Source organism: Episyrphus balteatus, chromosome 1 (assembly GCF_945859705.1).
Source record: "Episyrphus balteatus chromosome 1, idEpiBalt1.1, whole genome shotgun sequence".
Classification (NCBI taxonomy): domain Eukaryota; kingdom Metazoa; phylum Arthropoda; class Insecta; order Diptera; family Syrphidae; genus Episyrphus; species Episyrphus balteatus.
Genome location: NC_079134.1, coordinates 45,277,192 through 45,301,400, shown reverse-complemented (window position 1 = coordinate 45,301,400; position 24,209 = coordinate 45,277,192). Strand labels below are relative to the sequence as shown.

Sequence of the window (24,209 nt, the reverse complement as noted above, 5' to 3'; positions counted from 1 at the left end):
ATTTAAAGTCGCCATTAAAAAAGGGAAATTTTAAAATTTGTATGCGATTTGACAGTTTTATAATTTTTAATGGAGCCTTTAAAAATAATGGAGAGTGAATAAATTGGGCCTAAGACAATTAAGTTCAACAAATTTTTTCTTATGTCAAATAAATACTCTGGTGACTTGACAAAAATACTTGAACTCTTTTTCCTAAAATCATTAAATTTTTGAAGACAAAGAATGCTAAAGAAAACGGTTTCTTAACCCCACGAGAATTTCTTTCATCTTTGCTATACAGGGTGTCCCACAGTCACCGCCCCAAATGAAAACCATAGATTCCTGAGGTCATTTTAAGTCGAAAAACTTAAGAGAGGCAATTTTCTCGTTTTCGTCCCGTTTTCGAGTTACCACGGTTTTTATGAGTTTTGCTCTCTTGTCCTTTAACTGGCCTTATCTTTGCCAAACTACGTTTGATTTGAAAGATTTTTTTTACAACCAATCAAGAATTCATTACAGTTTAAGTTTGTCTCAAAAATTTTTTTTCTGCGGATAACCGTTTCTCCGCCATTTTGCATCAAACACAATTTTCTTCGTTTTTTAAGTTGTTGTTTACACTTTCATATCAATTAAGTAAAAAAAACACGTTAATAAGTATTAAATTTTTGTGCTTTTTATTAAAGCCCAGTTTATTTCCATAAAAAAAATAAGTTTCATTTCATAAAAAAGGCTACTGAAAGTAATTAAAAAAAAATAAACAAACTGAGTGAATAAAAAAAAAATAATTTTTAAATAAAAAATTAATTTAAATGAATTAAAAACTTTTTCTGAGCTATTGTGGTTAAGAAAAGAACAAATAGACAAAGCTCAGAAAAAGTTTTAATTCATTTAAATTATTTTTTTATTTAAAAATAATTTTTTTTTTTTTATTACTTTCAGTAGTCTTTTTTATGAAATAAAACTTATTTTTTTTATGGAAATAAACTGGGCTTTAATAAAAAGAACAAAAAATTAATACTTATTAACGTGTTTTTTTTACTTAATTGATATGAAAGTGTAAACAACAACTTAAAAAACGAAAAAAATTGTGTTTGATGCAAAATGGCGGAGAAACGGTTATCCACAGAAAAAAAAGTTTTGAGACAAACTTAAACTGTAATAAATTCTTGATTGGTTGTAAAAAAAATCTTTCAAATTAAACGTAGTTTGGCAAAGATAAGTTCAGTTAAAGGACAAGAGAGCAAAAATCATAAAAACCGTGGTAACTCGAAAACGGGACGAAAACGAGAAAATTGCCTCTTAAGTTTTTCGACTTAAAATGACCTCAGGAATCTATGGTTTTCATTTGGGGCGGTGACTGTGGGACACCCTGTATAAAGCAAATATATTAAATCGCCAAACAAGCCACAACTCCTTTAAAAAATTGCCAACTCAACAATGTAACCAACATAATTCGCCCATATTATAGATAAAGAAAATTCAAAAATTCCTTAAAAGATAAATGATTTGTTTTTTCTGTGAGAAAACTTACCATGGATAGCTTGAAACTGGCTTCTTTCCAATTTGCAGTCCATCTTCTTGATAACGTGTATATTCTCCAGCATTATTGTCTACATTCTTCGTCCACCAGACATACGACTGCACAGCTCCATTGGTCATATTTAAGGCGATAATTCTTGCACCAGTTATGTATTCGTCAGTGAGTAAGCCTTTGGATAAGGCATCTGACAGGCCTAAGTTGAAAAAAAAATAATATTTAAAAAAAATAATATTTTCATTTGACACAAAAAAAATTAAATTAAAAAATCAGTGTTTTTTCTTTGAAATTTCCAATCAAATAGATCCAAAGGTAACTTCATTATTATATAAAGTAAATTCAAAAGAAATAAAATAGAGTCTAGCAAAGTAACGCTTTGTCAACATCTGGGCTTGAAAAAAAAAAGTAACAACTAGCAAATAAAGTGTCGAAAAAATAGGGGATTAATGTGGAAGACACAAATAAAAAAGGAGCAGCATGTCACACAGAGAATCACTCGTCACTCAAGGTCGCAGTAAGGGAAATCCTTATTTTTCGTTTGACAGGCATTGCTTTCTTCTTTCCTCAACCAATATCTTAAAATCTGTCTTCTTTCACCCCATTAGGCACCCAGAGGGAGAAGTTGTAAGCTTCATTTGTTATATCTTTGCCGTATCAAAGGCTATACACAGGAGATAATTCCCTGTCAACCATGAGTAAGGGGATTTTATTTTTTATATAATTTTTGACTTGGGAATGTATGTAAGGTAGCTTAAAGTTGGTAGTTGAAAGGGAATTTTTTTAATTCTCCAAAAAAAATAAGTTTAAGATAAAAACAAAATTGGTGCTGTAATTTTTTCTCTTTGAAATGTCTTTCTTAACTGGGATTTTTTTTTAATGAACTTTAATTGAGTTGGTCTTTTTCAATTTAATGACAGTGAAGTCTAAAAGCAAGTTTTATTTTAATTTGGCTTTTTCGTCAAACGCAGAATATGCATATTTTCAACATTTTCAATAAATTGTATTGTATGGGAGCAGAAACATGCATCATTCAATTTATTTTATTTTTTGTTCCTAGTTTTCCCCTTATTTGTATTGACCATTTTTTCTTTTTCTGAGGTCGATCATTAATGCCTGTCAACAACCTTTGTTAAAAGAAAATGGTTTGATGGATTGCTTTTAGTTGAATTGAAAAGCTTGATACAAATTTGAATTTCTATGGCCAAGACTAGTGACATTTTGATAAGATTAAGTAGTTTTGTTTTCTGAATAAAATCGAGCATTGAATAGGCCAACTTCTCTCTTGTGTTGTAGAGTGGTATGTAGCATGTTTATAACTTATGTCATATGAGAAATTCAATTATTGTGAAAATATGTAAGTAAAAAATATTTTTTTTTTTCTGAATCAAGAGAGACATCAAAATAAAAGGTCTCTTTAAGCTCTATTCATTACTTCAATCCACAAATTTCTTAGAGATTTGATTCCTGAGACATTTCCATCCAAACATTTTTATTTGCTCTATAGGGCAAGTATTGGTTTCGTGTCGAAAAAAAAATTGAGGTTTTAATCAAAACCAACATTACAATGATAGAGAATTCCGAAAAAATGGGTCTCGCAATTCCGTCCGTAGGTCTGTGCGTCCATCTGTACGCATTTCCACAACCTTAAAGCTTGAACGGATTTCCTACAAATTTGGTACAGATGATTTTTATAGAATTCTGAAGGCTGTTTTTTTTTTGAATTTATACTTCTTATGAGACGGTGGGTATGAAAGTTTGTTTTTTGACAAGAATGTCAAAGGGATTATGACGCGATCGCCATCTCCGAGACAATTTGTTAGCAGGGCTGTCGTTTGGTAGTACTTTAGTATTCAAAAATGAAGTACGCCTCAGTACGGTAAAAAAAAACACAACACGTGGCAAGTTGCATGTTTCATGTCGCAAGTTGCATGTGGCATGTGGCAAGTACCATGTGACATGAATCATGGTGCAAGTGCATGTGCATGTGGCATGTAGCACGAGGCATGTGGTATTCAGTATGCAAAATGTGCCAAGTTGTATGTGGCAAGTTGCGTGTTACAAGTAGCATGTGGATAGTTGCATGTGGCAAGTTGCATGTGGCAAGTTCGATGTGGCAAGTTGCATGTGGAAAGTTGCATTTGTCAAGTGGCAAAAATAATAAAAATATCAAATGAAGTTCATTTAATATAGGTACTAAGTGAGAAGTATAACTTCAGTCGCATATACATGTGTAGGTACACACACTCTCATTTTTTGTTTTTTATATCTCACTTATAAAGTGTACCTCCCATACAAATTATTCAAGTTATACAATATATCTCGAAAAAGTTTCTTACGATTTTGATTAAACTTTGCAACGCAATATTCAAAGCAATTACAATAAAACTGCATTTTTAGTTTTTCTCAAAAAGTCAAATAACAATTTTTTTTTATTTTCATTTAACAAAAATTTGGCCTTCATGTCGGCTCTTTCGGTCTTAAAATCGACAAGTAAACTAACATAAAAGTGTTTTGAACTGCAATGCAAGAGCAAATATACGTGGGACCCAGTCATGCATTTTATTTTCCAAAATTCTTACAAAAGTTTTGTTTTTCTAAGGCCAGGAACACGCATGCGATTTTGATCGCGCGATTTTTCAGTCGCAAAAATGCATCACAAGAATTTCAATGAATGTGAACACACATGCTTCCCACGATTAAAAATTTGAAAATTGTGTTTATAGCCATTGAAATCGTTAGCATCTAATTTGCTACTGAATTATCGCGCGACCAAGATCGCATGTGTGTTCCTGGGCCTATAGCTTGTTATGAAAAAGTCCACATATTAAATTTTAATCATACAAAATGCTAATAGCAATCAATTTTCAAGACGATCTGAACTATAAAATATTAACTGCAAGGATTTGTGTCACCCAAACCATTCTTTTATGAAGCATTAATAGATTCCTTGGAGATGCACTAGCTTAATTAAGCCAATAAGTCGATATTCTTCCTTAAAATTTTCGGACAGTTTTTGAAGAAAAAAACAAAATTTTTGGAATTATACTTCTCTTGCGGCGTTGGGTTTGGGTATGAAAATTTACTTTTGGAAAAGGAATGTCAAAGGGATTAGCAAGTAGCACCATCTAGCGCTCAAAATTGTAAAACAGTTCTGTTATCGTATGAACCCACTAATTAAATTTTTGTGAATGAGAAGTATTACTTCAATCGCGTGTACATTTCTGAACACACACTCTTTTTTTATATTCAATGTGACCAACCTCCCTGTAAAGTGTTATAAATTTTCGTTACTTAACCGATTTTGAAAGTACCATCTTTTTAAACTTTTTAAAATTTGGTAAAAAAAAATGCATGTTTTGAAGGAAAGAGGTAGCTTATAATTAGATAAAGTATGAAATAAAATTTTTTTGTAGAAAGTATGTATATGTGTATATTCTTTCTTTAACGGTATTGGCTCATATGCAAAAAGAATGTACTTTTCAGTGAGAAATATCTCAAGAAAATGAGATAGATCTCAAGAAAATGTACCGAAAAAAGCTTAATATTTTGTTGGTATTTTTTCATTGTTGCACAAAGTTATTCCTTTCTTTAAAAAAAAACAACCTTTTACCCAAAATATTTCGATGCACTCTTTTCGTATTTTTTTATTTGGAAACAACTTTTTCAATTTTGTTTTGCTTTATAGTTTTTTTAGTTTTTTAAGAAACATCTAAGGAACAGCGTGTTAATTCTTTCAAAATGATAGGGCAAGAAATACCAAAATGTTATGTTCTTGTGACAACATTGATGGAAAATATATATAGGAGGCGACAATCGATTCGATTATTTAGTCGAATTAAATAATTTTCCAATAAGGACTTTTAAATTTTTCAATTAAAACAAATGTTAAGTATACACCACACTGACCCACATATTATGTCTTTGATGGATACAGAACACTATTTAAATCTTAAATACCAATATTTATTGTAATATTAAAAAGAAATAGTATTTTAACTTTGTATACATTTTAGTAAAGGAGACCAACGCTTTCGACAGGTGCACTTGGAATTTATTCAAAGTGGCAGTAAAAAGATGAAGAAATAACATGTATGTACGTTTTTTAAATTATAAAAAAAAATAACTGCTGATTTGGTAAAATATTCGTAAGCCAGTAAAAATGGTTGAAATTATATAATTTGATATTTACAAAATCTTTCCTTATTAATTTACGAACGAAAATCCTTGAAAAGGCATCGATGTAAATGTAAAATATTAGAAAACTCAGTTTTCTTCCGATTTTGATGGAATATAATACTTTATTTACTTTTTACCTTTTTACTCATCCTCACCAATTTTCACATTCATCAAAAATCAATTCAAAAACCTATCCAATTGCAATAAATTGTTCATTCAATAAGAAAATTGTATAGGTTCGGTTCACCTCATAGAATTTCAGTTTTTCAAATATAAAAAACATATTTCTATTACAAAAAATCTACTCGCATGTAAAATGTATCATTTGCGTATATGAAATCAACAAAATCATACAAAACATACTTTCAATACACACATCACAACAAAAATAAGCAAGAGGTAAAAGATTTTGCAAATATTTCTACGTACACATAACAAGATACTCAAAATTCGATTTCAAAAAACATGAATTTCAAATCAACACACAACACTGTGCTGTGTGTGTTTTGTTTGATAATGGTGACACCTATTCTAACTTACCTCCATGACGAATAATTCCCACTTCCTGAAGAATAGAGGCTGCCAAATCCGCCTTCTGTCGTGAGCTCTCATATCGCTCTGAGTTCAAGGGCACTTGCAACGGTCGGAATAGTGTTGAAATGCAAAGTGTCCCTAGATTTTCTGTTGAAATATCATGTATTGTTACCAGAGATTGTTCAATGGCATCCTTCAAAGATTTGTTTTTATGTGTGTTTAAAGAAGAAAAACAAACAAAGAAAAAAAAATCGAAAGAAATTACTTATTCCGTTGTTTTTGAATTCAGTTGAGGAGAGGAGAAGAAAACAAAGTAAACAATCAAAAGTAAAGAATCAAAAAAAAAAAGTTCTTACTCTGCCCACTGAACTACCATCTGCAATACGAACGATATCCTTCAAAGCTCCAACATTCTCAACTCGTATGGTAACGACGAGTAATTTGAAAATCCATGCTAAATATATGAGAAAGCATTTTCCAACTGTAGAGCGACGGCACCTCCATGGCCATGTCATCAGCAATTTCATTGCTGATTTGCATTGGTAATTGATCCTTGAAAAAAAAGAAAGAAAAAAACCAAAAATTATTATTCTTCAATTGAACAAAAAAAAACTGATATAAACAAACAATCGTAATGAAGTCATAAAAATACACATACATTTATATAAAACATCAGATTCGAGTTGACGTACTGGTAATAAAATTATATTACTTCAATTTATGTGGTAAACCGAAAAACAGTAACTGTTACCTGGGTATACCAAAATAAAGTCTTTTTTTTTCATTAGAAGAAGTAAATGTGTCAATCTTGATTCTTGATCCTTTATCCCAGGGGAGAATAATAATAAAAAGGCAGTAGGTAGTAACTCCATCAAACAACCTTAATATTTTTTAGAATTGACTTTCGAGAAATCAAAAGCATTAAAATATAAGAGGCTATAAGCCATCTATAAGTCATCGACAATGAGAATAGGGGGAATATTTTTTTTAAAAGTGAACTTCACCCCTGGAGTGTGTTTGGATTTCCAATGTAGGTATCTACGCAGTAAGGATTTTATGGGAAGTTATTCAATAGTTAAGGAAACTCGAAATCATGATTACTAACAACCATGGCATTTGAATGAAAGTGATAGACAGCAAAAGGCTCAAAACCGATGAAGATTTTTTTTAACTTTGTTTTTGTTTCCCTAGAATGACAAATGGAATTGCTTTTTTTAATTTCACAGAAATAATAATTTTTAAAGAATTAAGTGACTTAAAATTCTAAATCAAATGCAAAATTCTATTAAAAACTTTAACAGCACAGCACTGGCACTAAAGCTATTGAATGAAAAATCACAAGACATTAACACAAGATATGTAGAGACAGATATAGACAAAGGAAGAACGTATAACAGAAAACTACGAGGCGCAGACAGAGTTGGAAATCTCGTGTTATCGCACAGGCGGCTTCATAAAATGAAAAAATAACACTGTGCTACAAAATAAAAAAAAAAAAAATACACCCGAGAAATAACATAGTGTAGGCTGTTCGTATGGTCGAATAATGCATAAAAATATTTTTGTTATATTTTTGGAACCCTCCATTTTTTTTTATTTACAAAAAACCATTTTTACAGACCTTACGATGTAATCTATCAATATTTCAGTCATTTTTCTAACAACTCTCAATATGTTATATGTTTTTGGAAAGAAGATTTCCAGACCTTTTGAATGATGTATATAAGTCTATTGTTTAAACAAATTAAGTGTAGGTTTTTATCCCACAAATCTTGAAAAAGTGATTTTTTCCCCAATTTTTTCAACTTTACCCAATTTTTTTTGCAAAATAAAACAAACAAAAAAATAAAGTAAGGTTATATTCTGAAAGAATATATATTTAGGCACAAATTGGCGTATTTTTTTATTGAATTTGACCAAAACTGCGGAATCTATGCTATTTTTTCGTAAATAGAAAATGTGGCTTTTCATGATGTGAATTGCAAGGTGCACAATAGGGTGTTCATTATTTTAAAATAATAAGAATTTCTATGCTCCTAGGATCTTATATGGTTGGAAATAAACTAAAAAAAGTATTTTCCAAGTTTCAAGTCTCTAACTTAATTTTAACCTGTGCCGGCAAGCGGTTGAAGTTTCTTATGGGAATAACATGGGGTTTCTTGGACCTTGTTCGATCAATTTTAAATTCCAGCCAAACCATTCGTTCAAAAAATTTAAAACTTTACAGACTCAAATTTAATAAGTGTAGCTATCATGTGAAAATTTTTCAGATTTTTAATTGTTATAATTTTAGAGATTTTGCTTGGTAAAAAAAGTCATTTTTTCAGACTTTTTCAAAAATCGCTTTTTACCCGTTTAATGTCAAAAAATTAAAAAACATACATTTTTAAACACAAATAAGCGTAGTATTTATATTTGTTATTTGTTAATTTGTTTAAACAATAGACTTATATACATCATTCAAAAGGTCTGGAAATCCTCTTTCCAAAAACATATAACATATTGAGAGTTGTTAGAAAAATGACTGAAATATTGATAGATTACATCGTAAGGTCTGTAAAAATGGTTTTTTGTAAATAAAAAAAAAATGGAGGGTTCCAAAAATATAACAAAAATATTTTTATGCATTATTCGACCATACGAACAGCCTACACTATGTTATTTCTCGGGTGTATTTTCAGTGTCGCACCGTGTAATTTAGTCGCAACCCCAGATAAGAAATTTTGTTTTTTTGGTTTTGACATTTTTTTGAGGATATCTCAGAAACCTGACGTGATAGGGCAAAATTGACTTCGAATCTGAATTCAGCGATCCAAAAACTATATGATTAAAATATTCGCACATCCAGATCAGAGAAAATTTTTTTTTGTTTTCGTGACATTTTTTGAGGTTATCTTGAAAACGGGGTCAAAACGGACTCCAGATTCGGTTTCAGCGACCCAAAAACTATATGAAAAACTTAGTCGCAACAGCAGGTCAGAACTTTTAGTTTTTTTTTGTGTGGCTGTGTATCAAAAGAAAATTCGAAAAAAGAGTCAAGCCTCTTGAGGCTTCATGTAATAGCTGACTTTGACAGTTCCTTCACCATTTTACCAAGTTTTCACTTTTAGACGTTTACATTTTTGCATAAAAGGCACTAATATTTTATCGCCGCATGACAAAGCGTTTTTCTTATGAGGTTCAGGGAAAACTAACAAAAACGTCTTTTTTGTTCCTTATCTACAATAACCTAAAAAGTGAAAAAAAAAGTTAAATTTACAAAATTAAATTTTTTTTATTTCTTTCTAGCGCTATAAGTTTTCTGCATCATTATTTTTGATTTTAAGGTAAGGAAAACTGTCAAAAAAATGAGTTTGAAAATATTTTTTCTCGCTAGCGTAATTTTTTTGTAAAAAAGAGTTAACAAATTGTTTTTATACAAAAAAAATATGCTTTCCGCATTTTTTGTTTTAATTTTCTAGCCCGAAAAACCATCCAAAAATTCGTTTGAAAATTTTCACTTTTGTACTTTTTCACTTTTTTAGCCAATGTAAAGGTATAACTACAACGGCCATTTTTTGCAAAAAGTGAAAAAGTGATGGATTTCAAACTCATTTTGTGACAGTTTTTACGACCACAAAATTAAAAATAATGATGCAACAAGCTTATTTTTTGGTTTCAAACAAAATTTTTGTAGTTTTTTCCAAAAACAAATATTGCTAGAAAGAAATAAAAATTTTTACTTATGTAAATTCCCCACTTTTTTACTTTTTAGGTCATTGTAGTTAAGGCTTTAAAGACGACCACTTTTTGCAAAAAGTCAAAATGTGAAAATATTCAAACTCATTTTGTGACAGTTTTTCCGACCACAAAATTAAAAATAATGATGCAGAAAGCTTAGTTTTTTGTTGCAAAAACAATTTTTGTAGTTTTTTTCCAAAAACAAATAGCGCTAGAAAGAAATGCAAAAATCTAATTTTGTAAATTTCCCACTTTTTCACTCTTTAGGTCATTGTAGTTATGGCTTTCACATAAAAAAAAACGTTGTCGTGCGACGTAGTTGGTGTGGTAAAGCCTTAAGAATTGATTTGTTTGATTAAAAAATGTCGATTCTTACTTCCAAAGGGATGTTTTGCTTAAATTTTCACGCCACCCAGTACCACGGATTACCTTTATACTACTGTATACTGTGAAGATCAACACCTGAGCGCACCTTTAATAAATGTGAACCTATCCTTAATAAATATCTGAACGCATTCACTTAAATTTTCCTGAAAAACTGAATGGGGCTTTTCCAAGTGGAAAAGTACTAGAAGAACTTCTTTCTCATTAGTCAACCTCCACTGGTGAAGAGGTAAACAAACATTTTTTCCCATGTCAATTACAACAAAAAAGCTATTTTCAGTACAAATAGCGTTTGTTTACAAATTCACCAGCCCAGAAATGACATTCACTGGAAGTTCCCAATACCACAAATATCATTGCAACTGGAAGTGCGATAAATAACGCCCTCTCCCTTCTGGAAATTAAACTTCTACAAGCATAAAAAAAAATATACAATGGTGTAAATGACAAATTTGAGTGAAGTTGGTGGAGGTTGAATGATTGAATGATGGAATTTGAACGAATGGAAAATGAAACAGGTTGAATTGAATCGCAAAATGCAATGCACTTAAGGCGATTACACTTTGCATTTTCTTTTTCGGTAGGTACTTTTTTTACGTAGTTAAAACGTAGTTCAACAATATCTAAATCAGATTTAAAATATATCAAAAAGTAGGTATATTATATATTCCTGTGTATTTTGTCTTCAAAAAGTGTAGTTAATCGCAAGAAAACAACAACAAATACAATACAAAATAAAGAAACTATTTTGGTATAGTTGTGTTCAAAATTGTTGCAAATAAAAAGAAAATAAAGAAATTGGCACTCGAATTTCGAGGGCTGGGTCGGCTAGTTTCTATTAACAAGCACAGTACCACTCCAAACGTTTATTTCCTCTTTTACACAAAAACAATCACGTAGTTGGACAGAACATTTTCTTTCCATTATGTATAACATTAATCAAAGTTTTTAGAATTCGAGAATTAGAAAAATGACGAAAAGCAAAGAGTGAGACGTTGTTAAAATGCAAACAGTGAGACAAAGATTTAAAAAAATCCATGCATTGAAAATGATTTCAATGCACTTTTTCTACATTTTAGTTTACATTTATTCTGTAACCATACCTAATTGTTTCTGCTACATTAAAAAAAAAAACGTCTTAAAATGGCATCACTTAAAGATAGCTTGGTAACATTCTGAAATATAGGAACCAATTTAAAAAGAAAGCTCTCAATGTTCGCAACTTTCCCCTATGCTTTAAAATTTCTTTCATAGCAATGAATTTTTAAAAAATTTGTTTTTCAAAATCGAGTCATTATACAATATACACAAACTTACAATTTAAAATTTTTTTATTTGGTATATTAATCAACACATAAAAACAAAATCTCAAAAAAAGTAATTGATCCGTTTTCAATAATAAATTTTTATTTTTCCAAGAAGAAAGTTAGACGTCAAAAAAAAACGTTTATATGGGAGGTACTGTTAATAACTGTCGAAAAAATATTATTTTTATTTCTATTTTTTTAATTTTTTAGGTAACCCAATATTATTTTATGAAAACTGAAAACTCTTTATTCTTATTTTCTATCTCAAATGCAACGTTTTTTCAAAATTTGATTAGGGTGGCCCATCAATTTATCTATTTATTTATTTTTTTTTTTTTTTCAATAAAGAAAAACACCCTTTTAAAGCTAACTTAATTTCTGAATTTTAATAGAGTACCATTATTATTACATACTTAGTTTTTAAAAAAGACCCTTATTTTGTCCACACCTCAAAAAAACCCTTTCACATGAAACAAATTTAATAGACTTAGTAGTAAACTGCTACCATGGTACTTTTCACAGCACTGCAGCACTGCGCTTTACTCTCGATCACCGACGAATAATAAGAAGATTTTACAGGCGAGAAAAAAAATAGTGAATCAAATCTCATAGAAGAAAGAAGGCTCAGTGAGAAGAATTTCGGCAAATTAAATTGACTTATAGTCAGACTTTTTTTTTCAAATCTTATATATATAGTTCTCCTGTGCGTTTGTTTGTGACCCTACTCCTTCTAAACGACTTGATAGATTTTTCTGAAATTTGGTGGGAGTGATAAGGTTCATCCGAGACAGGTTTTGTGTTATAATTGGACCCGGTAGGTGGCGCTGTTGTCAAGTTATATGCAAACTCCGTATCTGGGGTCGAATGACTGAACAGATTTTTGTGAAATTTTGTGTATGCGATAAGGTCTATCCGAGACAGGTATTGTGTTATAATTGGACCCGGTAGGTGGCGCTGTTGTCAAGTTATGTATATGCAAATTCCGTATTTGGGGTCGAAAGACTGAATAGATTTTTGTGAAATTTTGTGTGTGCGATAAGGTCCATCTGAGACAGGTATTGAGTTATAATTGGACCCTGTAGGTTGCGCTGTAGTCAAGTTATTTGTGCTCCACATATCAACCGGAAAAAGTTTAACACATTACAGGGCTAAAATTTGAAAACAAATACTTGGAAAGGCGGAACGAAGTCCGCCGGGTCAGCTAGTTATCATATAAGATTCTGCTGTACAAATTCATCTTCGACAAAACTGGATTTTTGATTTTAATTTAAATTTAGCTCGTCTCAATTAGGCTTAGAAAATGAGCTGCATATAGAAGATATCAAAAATTGAGAATGTAAAAGAATGACTCAGTTCCTCAATATACACTACAGTAAGGTATATGAAGTTTACTTTCTGAAACTGCTTTTCTATATACTACCTTACTTGCAAAGCAGCCAGCTCATCAGCATCAATGTGTGGAAAAAGCACTTCATTTAGAAATGTATCCAGTATCTTAACGGGGTTCTCCTTGCAAATTCATGTCTCTCAAAATAAAAATATGTTTAAGATAATATTTGATTTACCTTAATCAAGTTATAGAATACAAAATTCACAACAATGCGGAAATTCATTTTATTTTCCAGCCTATTGTGTCTCCTATCCAATGACTGGCATAAATTCTATTCTTAACTATACGAATCAAATAGAAAATTGTATTATTTTTATCTCTAAGGTTGACCGCACAAATTCAATCATCATATACCTTTCTCTTGCCTATAGCGGTTATTTTTTTCTTCCTTATCCTTATCCCAAGAAAAAAAAAAAAACAAGACTATAAGACTATTATTTTCAACCCCACCACAAGCAAAGGGAATTTAATTATTTCTTTCTTCAAATAAAGACACAACAAAAAAAAAAAAAAAAAATAACAAAATAATTATAAAGAACATTATTTAATAAACATACCGAAGCAAAATAACAAGATTCCACAACCTTCATTGGCACAACTTAATTCAAGGCACAACCACCTCTATACTTACTTTTATCCTTTAGGTTAGCAATTTTTTTTTTTTTTGATTATTTCTAAGCGAATTATTGCCACCAGAATGGTTGCGTTTAATATTGACAAGGATTCCGCTTTATAAGCCATGAATGAAACCAACAAACACAGACAAAAAGTAACCCTTGCTTTAAGTCTTCTTCCCATTTTGATATACTTCTTGCTGTGTGAAAATTGCCATCCTTTTTTTTTTTTGAACCCAACTCTGTTTTTTTTTTTTCATCCCTTAGGCTAACCAGGACAAATAAGAGAAGTGGTAAGAAAAAAACAAAAACAAAAATGAGGCAAATGTAAACAGACCAGAAAATCGATAAATGTGTACACTCTGAGTGTCCTATAAAAATAAATATGCGATATACCCCGTCGACGACGGTACTCTGTTACCAAAGCACCATAACACATAGAGAGCTGTCTAAGCTTGTTTTTATGTCCTAAATTATATTGAATGAAGTTATTATGTGTGGTCGGTGTGTTTGTATTTGATGGAATTTTGTTGAGGTGAAAGGAGCAAAAAAAAAAAAGTTGAATTCGGTATAAAAAAGTTGAATGAAAAGTTTGTTTGTTTTTTCCCCATTTTTTTACTTTGTCCATTGAAATTCAGGATGCTATCGTCAATCAAAAACTTATAAATGAAAAATAGGGTCGTTTGGGAGGTGAAAAAGGTGATTTTTTTTTATATAAAATTTTCAAAAAAAATAAACATAAAAACCAATATAGGAAACCCACAGCGTGACTCGAAGCCTTTCGTGACTGTGAATATTGAGCAGTTCTTTGAACCTTAGCCCACACACACAAAAAGTTGTAAAGGACTTAAATACCGTAAAATAAAAATGCTTTAAGTAATTAGCAGGGAATTTTTTTTTATTGGAAATGCGCTAATAGAACGTAACAAACCATTTCCTAATGCGATAGGTATTTTTTTATTTTATTTTTTTTGTTACGTATACACCATAGGGAACATCCATGAAAACCTAAATTTGTATTTGAGAGGCCAATTTTTTTTTCGTTTTATTTATTTTTAAATTTTTATTTAAGTGAATGTGCGATTATGATTACAAAACCTCTCGTAATAAGAAGTGTATAGCTTTCTAAGCGGCAGAGTGGCGCAATAAATCATCATGTAGGTGTATATTGTGTATACACAAGGGAAAATTATGAAATTATTTAAATATATCGAAATTTTGATAAATTGTTTCTGTTCCACACACACGTTAAGAATTTAATGAATAATGAGGCCAGGAATATTAAATTTTAATTCTAATTGCTTTCGTAATTTCTTGGAAAAAATAATAACGCGTTTATTTTATATAAACTCATGGCATTTACTATACACCTTAGAAATGTCGTGTTTCCGAGGTAGAGGGAGATATTTTATTAATTTTACCTACAATTTAACATTCTATTTCAGTTCACACAATTGAGTTCAATTTAACGTTTTTTTTTTCTTCTTCAATCTATGTTTTATCTTGAAAAATCTATTTGAAGTCTTATGCTCTACTGGTTGCATGTTGACAATGAATAATGATGTGTTTTATAGAGTATTGGTAATTATTAAAATTCAAACATAATTTGCTCTAAGAAGCGAAAGGAAAATGTTTCGAAGTCAGCAACGAAAGTCAAAATTAAATAAAGTCAATAAATTAAAACTTGAAAATAATTTTGAAGACAAAAAACTGGAAATAAAATAGTGAAAAATTATTGAAAACTCTTCAAGTATTCAAGTACATGTAAGAATGTCGTTTGTGAAGTTGGTGTGCTGTGAAACGAAAACAAATTTTTCTTTCTGCTGTTTTTTTTATACAAATTTCCGTTTCGCTTCAGCAGGATACTGGGCTTAAGAAATTGAAATATATTTTTTTTTTTTGAAAAATTTAAACTTTAGGTAGATTGCTACTTTATAATCCAGTTTTTGTTAGAAAATACATACATAAGTCTATAAAATTTCATCTGTTCGTTAATTCGTTGATCGATCTGACAGTGCTTTACTCTTAAAAAAAGTCATGTGTGCAATTCACACGTGGTAGAAGTGAAACCTTAAAAAATTTTTTCTTGCAAAAAAAAAATGTACCTATTTTTTATTCTATCTCCTTTAATTACATATTTTTTATATGACAACCTACATTAATTTTATATCATCTCAAAGCTTATTGTTTTTCAAACCAAATCACTTTTCATCACAAAAGCCAAAAAAATCAATCTTTTTTCTCTTTTGACACCATTAAATATATTTTTTTAAATGACAACCTATAGTAAATTTTATATCATCTGAAAGGTTATTTCACCTTTTATATGACGTATGAATCATATTTCTACCATGCCTAAAAAAAAAATAAGAACTTTTTAAAGCCAACTATGTCGAAATTTCAAGCTGATATTACGGTACTTCATACACTGGTCATCGTCAACAGATTTCCACAGGTGTTTTGAGGTATTTTTCAAGTTTTTCAATTTAAGATTGTGTAACTTGTAGAGCTCGTACAGTTAATTGTGATATATCAAATGAAAGGTTATGTTATGAGCATGCGTAATAAAGTTAAATCAAATTTGTATGTACATTAGATCAAAAGATATAACGTGTGTAGAAAAAGAACATCTTTTTACCGTTATCTCAGAATTTTGAATATGCAATTAATTGAAATTTTGTACATTTATAGTTTATTTAATTACCTATCTACAGTATTCATCTAGAAATTAAAACAAAGAAGTTATAACAAGTTGAATGTTCGTATCGCGTTTACGTTTCATCTTGTTTCAAATCACTAAGATACTAAAGAAGTTTTCACTTCAAAAAAAAATTAACTTTTAAACTTAATTTAAAAAAAAAAACATTGAAAATCATATCGATAATTTTTTTATATTATTTTACCTAAGGTCTATACTTAATATTGGCAAAGTTTGGTCTGCTTCTGTTTGCTATTGCCGGAGATATTCACATTTATGTGCTACGAGTCAAGTACTCAAAATAATTCATTTTTTGACAAACAGCTTCAAGGGGATCACAAAAATAAAAACATTATTAATTTTTTAATATATACAAGTAGCAAAAAGCTGTTTATGTAATTAAAAATATTTTACATATTGTTTTACACAAGAAAAAAATAAACAAAAAAAGTTGACTTCAACTTAAGATTTCTCAAAGTAGAAAAAAGATATTAAAAAGATTTAAACGGGCTTTGAAAGAAAACATTTAGTTCTTTAAGAAACTGTCACAAATGTATTTAAAATAAATCACCACGTTCAAGAACATAACCTCAAAAAACTGTTAAAAAACGACATTTCAGATTTTCTAACGTGAATCTTTCAAAAACGTGATATGATAGAATTTTTCTGACTTCGGATTCGAGTCCTTACGAAAAGTATATTTTAGTTTATATAACAAAAAAAAATTTAATTTTGCTCACCAGTGTCTTCTTCAATAAATGTTAATTTCATAAATAATTATGCTAAAAAAAAGTTATAGGTTGTTCAATTTGTTAATTTGTAACTGTAAAATCTTGCTCGATGTCTAGGAAGGTTTACAAAAGGTGCGAACCAAACTCCCTCAGCAGAATATCTCCATTATGAAATTTGTTTCGTTGTATGAAGTTTATTCGAGTTCGACCAAGTCTTAAAATTTTACGACCGTAAGAAATGCTGCATAGAATTTGACAATAACACTGTGTAAAACTTGAGCGGAGACCTATCAGATTTTTTAGAGCTTATTGTAAATAGTACAAAACCATTGGAATAATTAATTTGACAAACTGAACATTGTTGATTCTGATGAGAATAATCTTTAATGTTTAATGAAAAAAAAAAAATGCATGGCTGGTACTTGCTCTTATAGTTCAAAATACAGAAATATTAGCTAACCGTTGAAAATTTATCGATTTCTGAAATTGTATCTTCAAAAAATATATTTTTTTTATTTTGATCTCTTTGATTGTTGAAATTTAAATAAAATAAATTAGAGTGATAAGAAATATCTGTCTGTAAGGTATAAATATAATCAGTCCAACCTTCAAAGAAAAATACGTAAATAACCAAAACGGCAACGCCATGTTTCCACCATCCCAATTTTTTGACTTATCACACCAAAATTTAATCGAAATCGCTAGAGACATTTTCGATAAAAATGCAATAAAAATTTGAATAATGGGAGGTACAAGTTCTTAGAAAGATACTAAAAAACAAAAACTATTTTTGAAATCACGATAAAATAATCTGTACCAAATTTCAAGAAAATACATCAATGGACAATTTTGATTATCTGTCAGTGCGTGACAGGGTCAGCAAATCAACCCGCCAGTTACGCTTTCCCACAAAATATACTTATGTTTAGTACCTACCTAATGTTTCTAACTGGGATATTAAAATTTTAAAAGTTCTTACTGTTTAAGTATACAAGTAAAGAGGGGCCGAAAATGTGCAGACTGGGACTCATTATTGATCAAAATTTTAAAATCGTTAGAGCCGTTTTTTTAAAGAAATCATTTCTTGAAATTACAAAATTTTCAAAACATTTTTCAAAAAAGAATTTGTAATGAAGTTTCAAAGAAATTAACGGACATATAAATACAAACTCTCAAGAAAATTCATCCAAAAGTTTTCAAAAATCGATAAAAACATAAAAAAAAAAAATAACAAAAATCAATTTTTTAAATTATTGTTATGCCTGATCAAAGGTTTTTTTAAAAAGTATAAGTTCTTCTTGATTCTGGAACCAATGTAATCAGTTATTAAAAATATAGTAGGTATTTCCTTAAATTCCTTCAGCGACTAGACTATTAATATTATTAAATATAATATTATTAAATATAATGATAAGGAATGATGAAGTGTTTGCCATAAATTTTGAAATCTACAAATGAAACTATGTATTTACTATCCTAATCACTACCGACAACCAGGTCAAAACTACCAATGTTACTGAAGTTTTAACGACTACAAGAGTATCTATGGAATTTATCATAGTCGACATTCTCTGTGTCGTTAAAGTGATTTATGGTATTTCAACCTCTATGAGGGCAGAGTTAATAATTCCAGTTCATAATGTTAATGATGATACAGTGTAAGTAGATTAAATGCTATTGAATTAGTCAGAGAGTCACTATATCAAAAATCTTGAACAAATAATGTGGTTCATAGTTTTTAGCTTAATTGTTTTTTTTTTGTTAACCTTGGATATTAATCTGTGTTTTCGCTTTTAAAATATTCAATACATTTATTATTAAATAAACTACACGGAACACACATTAATGCCAAACAAGATAAACGTTTAATAATAACAAACACAGAAACCAAGCTGTCAAAATATCCTTTACCAAGATAAGGAAAAGGGCGCAAATTAAATACTAGGTATATAAACTGTTACATGCAAGCGCAGAAATTTAATAATATCCTGCCACAATGGCTGAGCTGAACTCAGCTAAGTGGTGGATTTACCAATTAATTTTATCGCGGTTGATTTATTAATTATATACGATTTTCATTATTATGTAACCACTCTCGTGGTAGTATTTAAGAAGAGTGAAATAAAAGGGTGTTGTAATTTCTCTTTGTTTTTTAAATGAAATGGGATACTGGCTTTTTGAAGCGGAAACTACAGTTGAAAACGAAACAACTTTAAATAATTTAATTAAAAAAAATTTAAACACCATATCCATTTGATTACGAAAGAGATAAAATGGACATTTTAATATTTTTGTTGCACACAAATTTATGCTTTTTAAAACATTAAATTTTCTGACACGCAGATTAGTAGAGTAACTAAAGCTCAAAAAATGGCAATATTAGGGAACCCGGCCGAACAGCTCTGATTTTGATGATCTTTTTTTTTCAAACGTCGTCGGTAATTAAAAATACTATAAATTCTTTAGATTAAAATTTGCCACTGTTGCCGTTTTGATTTTTTAAATTTAATTGAAGATTTTTGTGAACAAAAAAAAATTTTGCTTAAATTTCATAAATTTACTAATGCCAAAAGATTGTCTAGACAATTGAAGGAAAACAACTTTATGGGAGGACAATCTTCCATCGTTTAGGCGATAAATGCAATTTTCATACAAAATGACTTCAAACGCAAAAAAAAAAAATATTTGAACACAACGGCAACACCTACAATATTTAAATATACATTTTTAAAAAGCTTAAAGTTTATTCATATTTGTAAAATTAAAAGTAAGCGAATTGAGTGAAGGGTTTTTGAAAAAATGGAATTTAAACTCAGATTTTTGAAAAAAAAAAAAATGATTGAACAAATTTTAACATGTCCTTATTAAAATTTTTTCGTAACATAAAATGCATTTATTTTTCAATTTTTTTTAGGCCATATTTATTATGATTTGAAATGTCAATCATCATATAATAAAACGGCAAACACCTATTTTGTGGTACAAAATACGCGGCCCACAAAAACCAAAGGGGCATAAATTATATACCGAACGATAAGAAATTTTATCTAGATGTGCAGAATGTATACTTTATTTATTTTTTTTTACCGAAATAGATAAAAACAATAAAATAAAAATTAAGGAAAAAAACAAAAACAAATATGCTGAACCACGCCGTCTCCCTTCTGGAAGTGGAAACTTCTAAAAGCAAAGACGAGAACCTTCGAAGACATTCTCGAATTTCGAATAAAATTAAGTGTTGCATATTCTTAGTAGTAAATAAAGTGATTTATATAGTGTGCTTATTTGAGCATAAATAAAAGTTACAATTGGCACTCGAATTTTGAGTGCGGGGTCGGCTAGTATGTATAACAATTTATGAAAAAAATTAAAAAGTATTTCATTTTCGAAGAACGTTTTAACGTCTTATAAATCGATGAACCATGGCAGCCACCACAAAAAAGTGACGCCATTTTCTAACGTTTCGCAGTGCGGCAAAAAATTTCAATTAAAAATAAACTATTACATACAGATACAAAAATCTTCTAAAGCTTATTTGAAAGATAATAACCTAAAGCTTAATTCAAATGAAGGATTTTTAAAAATTCCGTCATTTAATAGGGTAAACGGCGGTAAAATGGAAAGATGAAATTTGGGCTAAAACCTAAACGCGAAGTCGTAGAGGATTGATTTTTTTTTTGCTATAGATAGATGAAGTTAATTTAAGAATAACTGCATTTAAGAAAAAACTCTACAAAATTTTGAAACTAAGCTATAACGTTTTGTTTGAACGTTGTAAACGTGTTGGGGCTATGACAAAATGATGATTTTGGGTAAAGGAAATTTTTTTTGAAGATGAGGGAAAAAAAATTAGGTGTCTGAAACGGATTTTTTTCCAACACTCTGCGTTTCGAAATATGAATTTTTGAAAAACACATTGTTTTTTAAGGGTATTTTTTGGTTAATTTCTTATTTTAAGCTTTTTTTGGAGCGTTCAAAAAATCTCAAACTTATAGGGCATGTAGGGCTTGACTATACGCATATGCGTATTATAGTCAAGTCAAGTATATGGAGCAATGATAGATCATAATCAGGACTATATGTGTACAAAATGTCATTATTTTTTATTTTATTATTTTTGTAAACACAATTTTGAGATAAAGGTAAAATAAAATTTTGATCTAGAGTAGATAGATATTTTATTAAACTTTGAGCATCCTGATACAATTACCTTACATTTGGTATATCACACATAACGGTACACTAACTACAAGCTACACAATGTTAAATCAAGAAACTTGCGAAAAACCTCAAAACACCAGTGGAGATCTGTTGATCACGAACAGCCACCAGTGTGGGAAGTACCGTAATCTCAGTCTGGAAATTCGACATGGTTAAAACTCAACTGTTTTTCAAAAACTTAACTGCAATCGCTTCGTCTCAACAAATACTCGATACGCCATTTTTTAGTTTTTTTTTTTATTTACCTTTTTTACGAGGTTTTGGCCAAAAGAGTCAGAAATGCCCAAAAAAAAATGTCGTCTAAAACTTCAGACCTCTGCCACTGCCGTAAAACTCAACTGTTTTTCAAAAACTTAACGGCAATCGCTTCGTCTCAACAAATACTCGATACGCCATTTTTTAGTTTTTTTTTTATTTACCGTTTTTACGAAGTTTCGGGAAAGTTTTTGGGAAAATTGAAAAATTATTTTATCAGATTTTTCTTTTTTCAAAATATTTTTTGTTTTTATTTATTTTTATTTATCAATTTTCTCAAAAACTAGAAGACATAGAAACATATAGTTTTCGCGGTTCGATAAGGAATCAATTGAGGCAGTTTTCTGTGTGAGTAATTTTTTTTTATTAAAATTCGCAGTCTGGACAAAAATAGTATAAAATGAGTTTAAAAAATTTTTTTTTCCCCTATTTTTAACTTTGAAATCGATTATTTCAAAAACTATTGGTAATATTATATTGATTTAAAAATAAGCATCAAATGCACAATTTTGCCTTTTGGAAATGGTATTATTTATTACTGTAAGTGTTGCAGTTGTTTTTTAATAATTTTTTTTTATTTTGATAATTTTTTTTTAGAAAAATGCCCCTCCCACCTAAACGTGGGGAGATAGACCACCCTCCCAAAGAAAAAAAATGTTTGTATTGAGCTCCTCTACAAAAAAATCCTGGCGTCCAACTTATCCTACTACGTGCCGAAACAACATTTTTGTTCTATACCTAAAAGTTCGAATTTCTGTATCTGGGTTGAAATCGAAAAAATTTTTTTTCTAAGCCAATTTTGAAGTGATTTTCATAAAAAATACCTCGATCAATTGGGAAATAGATATAGTTTTAGAATATATTTTTTAAATAGCATGTTGTTTTGAAAACATATACCTACTTTAAATTGATGCCGAAGTTGGGCAAATGACAAAAAAAATTGAATTTTTGAACTTTGACATCTTATAAATTCTAAGTGGTTTAACCGAGTTACATGTTTTGTATATTGTTTAAAAGGTATATTTATCTTCTATCAGAAACTATAAAAAAATCGAAAATGGGTAAAAAAATGTCGAAGCTAGAATTTTTTCAATGTTTGAAGGCCCAAAAAACCGTTTTTTGCCCGTAACTCCAGATTTTGGGGGTGTTAGGGGATTTTCAAATACCGTTTCGTATTCAGTGCGACTAGCTCTACAAAACCTGATAGGTCTCCGCCCGCGTACATTTTGAGTGTTACACCGTGAATTAATGCTTTAGTTACTCCACCAGAGAATTTTGAAATTTTGTAATAAATCAATAAAACAGGCTTCTTTTTTGAAAACGAAAGTATTGCTTTCGCAAACGAAAATCAGAACAGGGGTGAATAACTTAAAATACAACAAAATAACCTAAATCATAAAACAAAAAAGAGTTATTGTTGACTTTTCCAATTCTTTTTATTATGTCAGAGATTTCATGATATGATATCGTAGTCCTGATTTAAATATTTATCTATTAAGCAAAAACATATTTTTTCATCAAAGATGGGAATTATTATGTAAAGGCTTCAAAACTCATTAAAACCAACTTTCTCTATTTAAATATTAAATGCCTTCCACTGTTTTCTTTTTTTTTTTTTGCATTAAAAAAAACTGAAGAAAATCACCATCTACTCACTACTGAAAAGTTTTTGAAGTTAGATAGGTATTCATTATTTTTTTTTCCTAGTCTCACCAGAATTCTATCATCATCCATCGTCGTCTGTTAGAACTTAAAACTGCACCCAGGGATGCAAAAATGCAAACCATTCGTTCCTTCACAAGTTGACCCAAAAAAAAAAAAGGATGTCTTTATAAAAAAAAATTGTTGATTGCACCATAACCTATCTCCGTGTTTTACCTTTGTATAAAAAAGTTGAAAAAAAAAATTATGTTGAAAGCGGAAGAGATATTTGAGTAGAGGTAAAAGGCATTCATTTTATAAAAGCAACCATTTCAGGGAACATATTTTTATAAATGCAACAGATTGGCCCACTAACCGGGTTCGTAAAAGCCAAGTTTTTTGCTCACTTAGAAAAAAAATGAGAAACAGCACATCATAGAGAAAATAATAAACTCCTGGGTTTTATTTGTTTGTGGCGATTAAAAAATTTAGTTGAATGAGTTTGCTGTTGTCATAGGTACACTTTGCCTTTGTTTTATTATTTTTCATTAATATATTTTTTTTTTAATCATTGTTTAAAGTTTTTTTTTTATTTGAAGGCCATTTGTCTGTAAATGTTTCACAAAGAGAAAAATAAAATAAACTGCTCTAATATTGGAATCCTGCTCAATTTTCAATTTTTACCATTAGCACATTTTTGCCATGTAGGAAAAGGAAAATACATATACATAATTTGACGAATAGTTTTGGAAAAATTAATCTTCAAACTTTTCAATAAAAGCTTTGAAAAAAAGCAGATTGTGTGCTTTTGATTAAAAAAAACATAAAAATTTAAAAGTATACAAAGTATTAGGTAGTTAAGCTAAAGATTTTAGACTTTACATAGGTATTAATATCTGTATTTTTTGTTATTTACAAGATAGAGTTAAAAAAAATTACACTTTTTTTCTTTTGACACTAAAACTTCATTTAAGTCTATATATTACGTAAAAAGAATTAAAATGATCTATTGAAAACAGTCA

The 24,209-nt window shown here is 29.5% G+C and overlaps 1 protein-coding gene across 2 annotated transcripts in view; it reads right to left on the bottom strand.

Moving 5' to 3' along the window:
* LOC129905914 (probable G-protein coupled receptor CG31760) overlaps positions 1-24,209 on the bottom strand; it is a 135,714-nt gene that overhangs the window by 72,132 nt on the left and 39,373 nt on the right. For both annotated transcript variants that reach the window (XM_055981544.1, XM_055981545.1), the window contains exons 2-4: positions 6,583-6,778; positions 6,233-6,419; positions 1,511-1,712 (exon numbers count right to left, since the gene is read on the bottom strand). In XM_055981544.1, coding sequence (XP_055837519.1) covers positions 1,511-1,712; positions 6,233-6,419; positions 6,583-6,753 — 560 coding nt within the window. In that variant the 5' untranslated portion in view covers positions 6,754-6,778. The remainder of the gene's footprint in view (positions 1-1,510; positions 1,713-6,232; positions 6,420-6,582; positions 6,779-24,209) is intronic.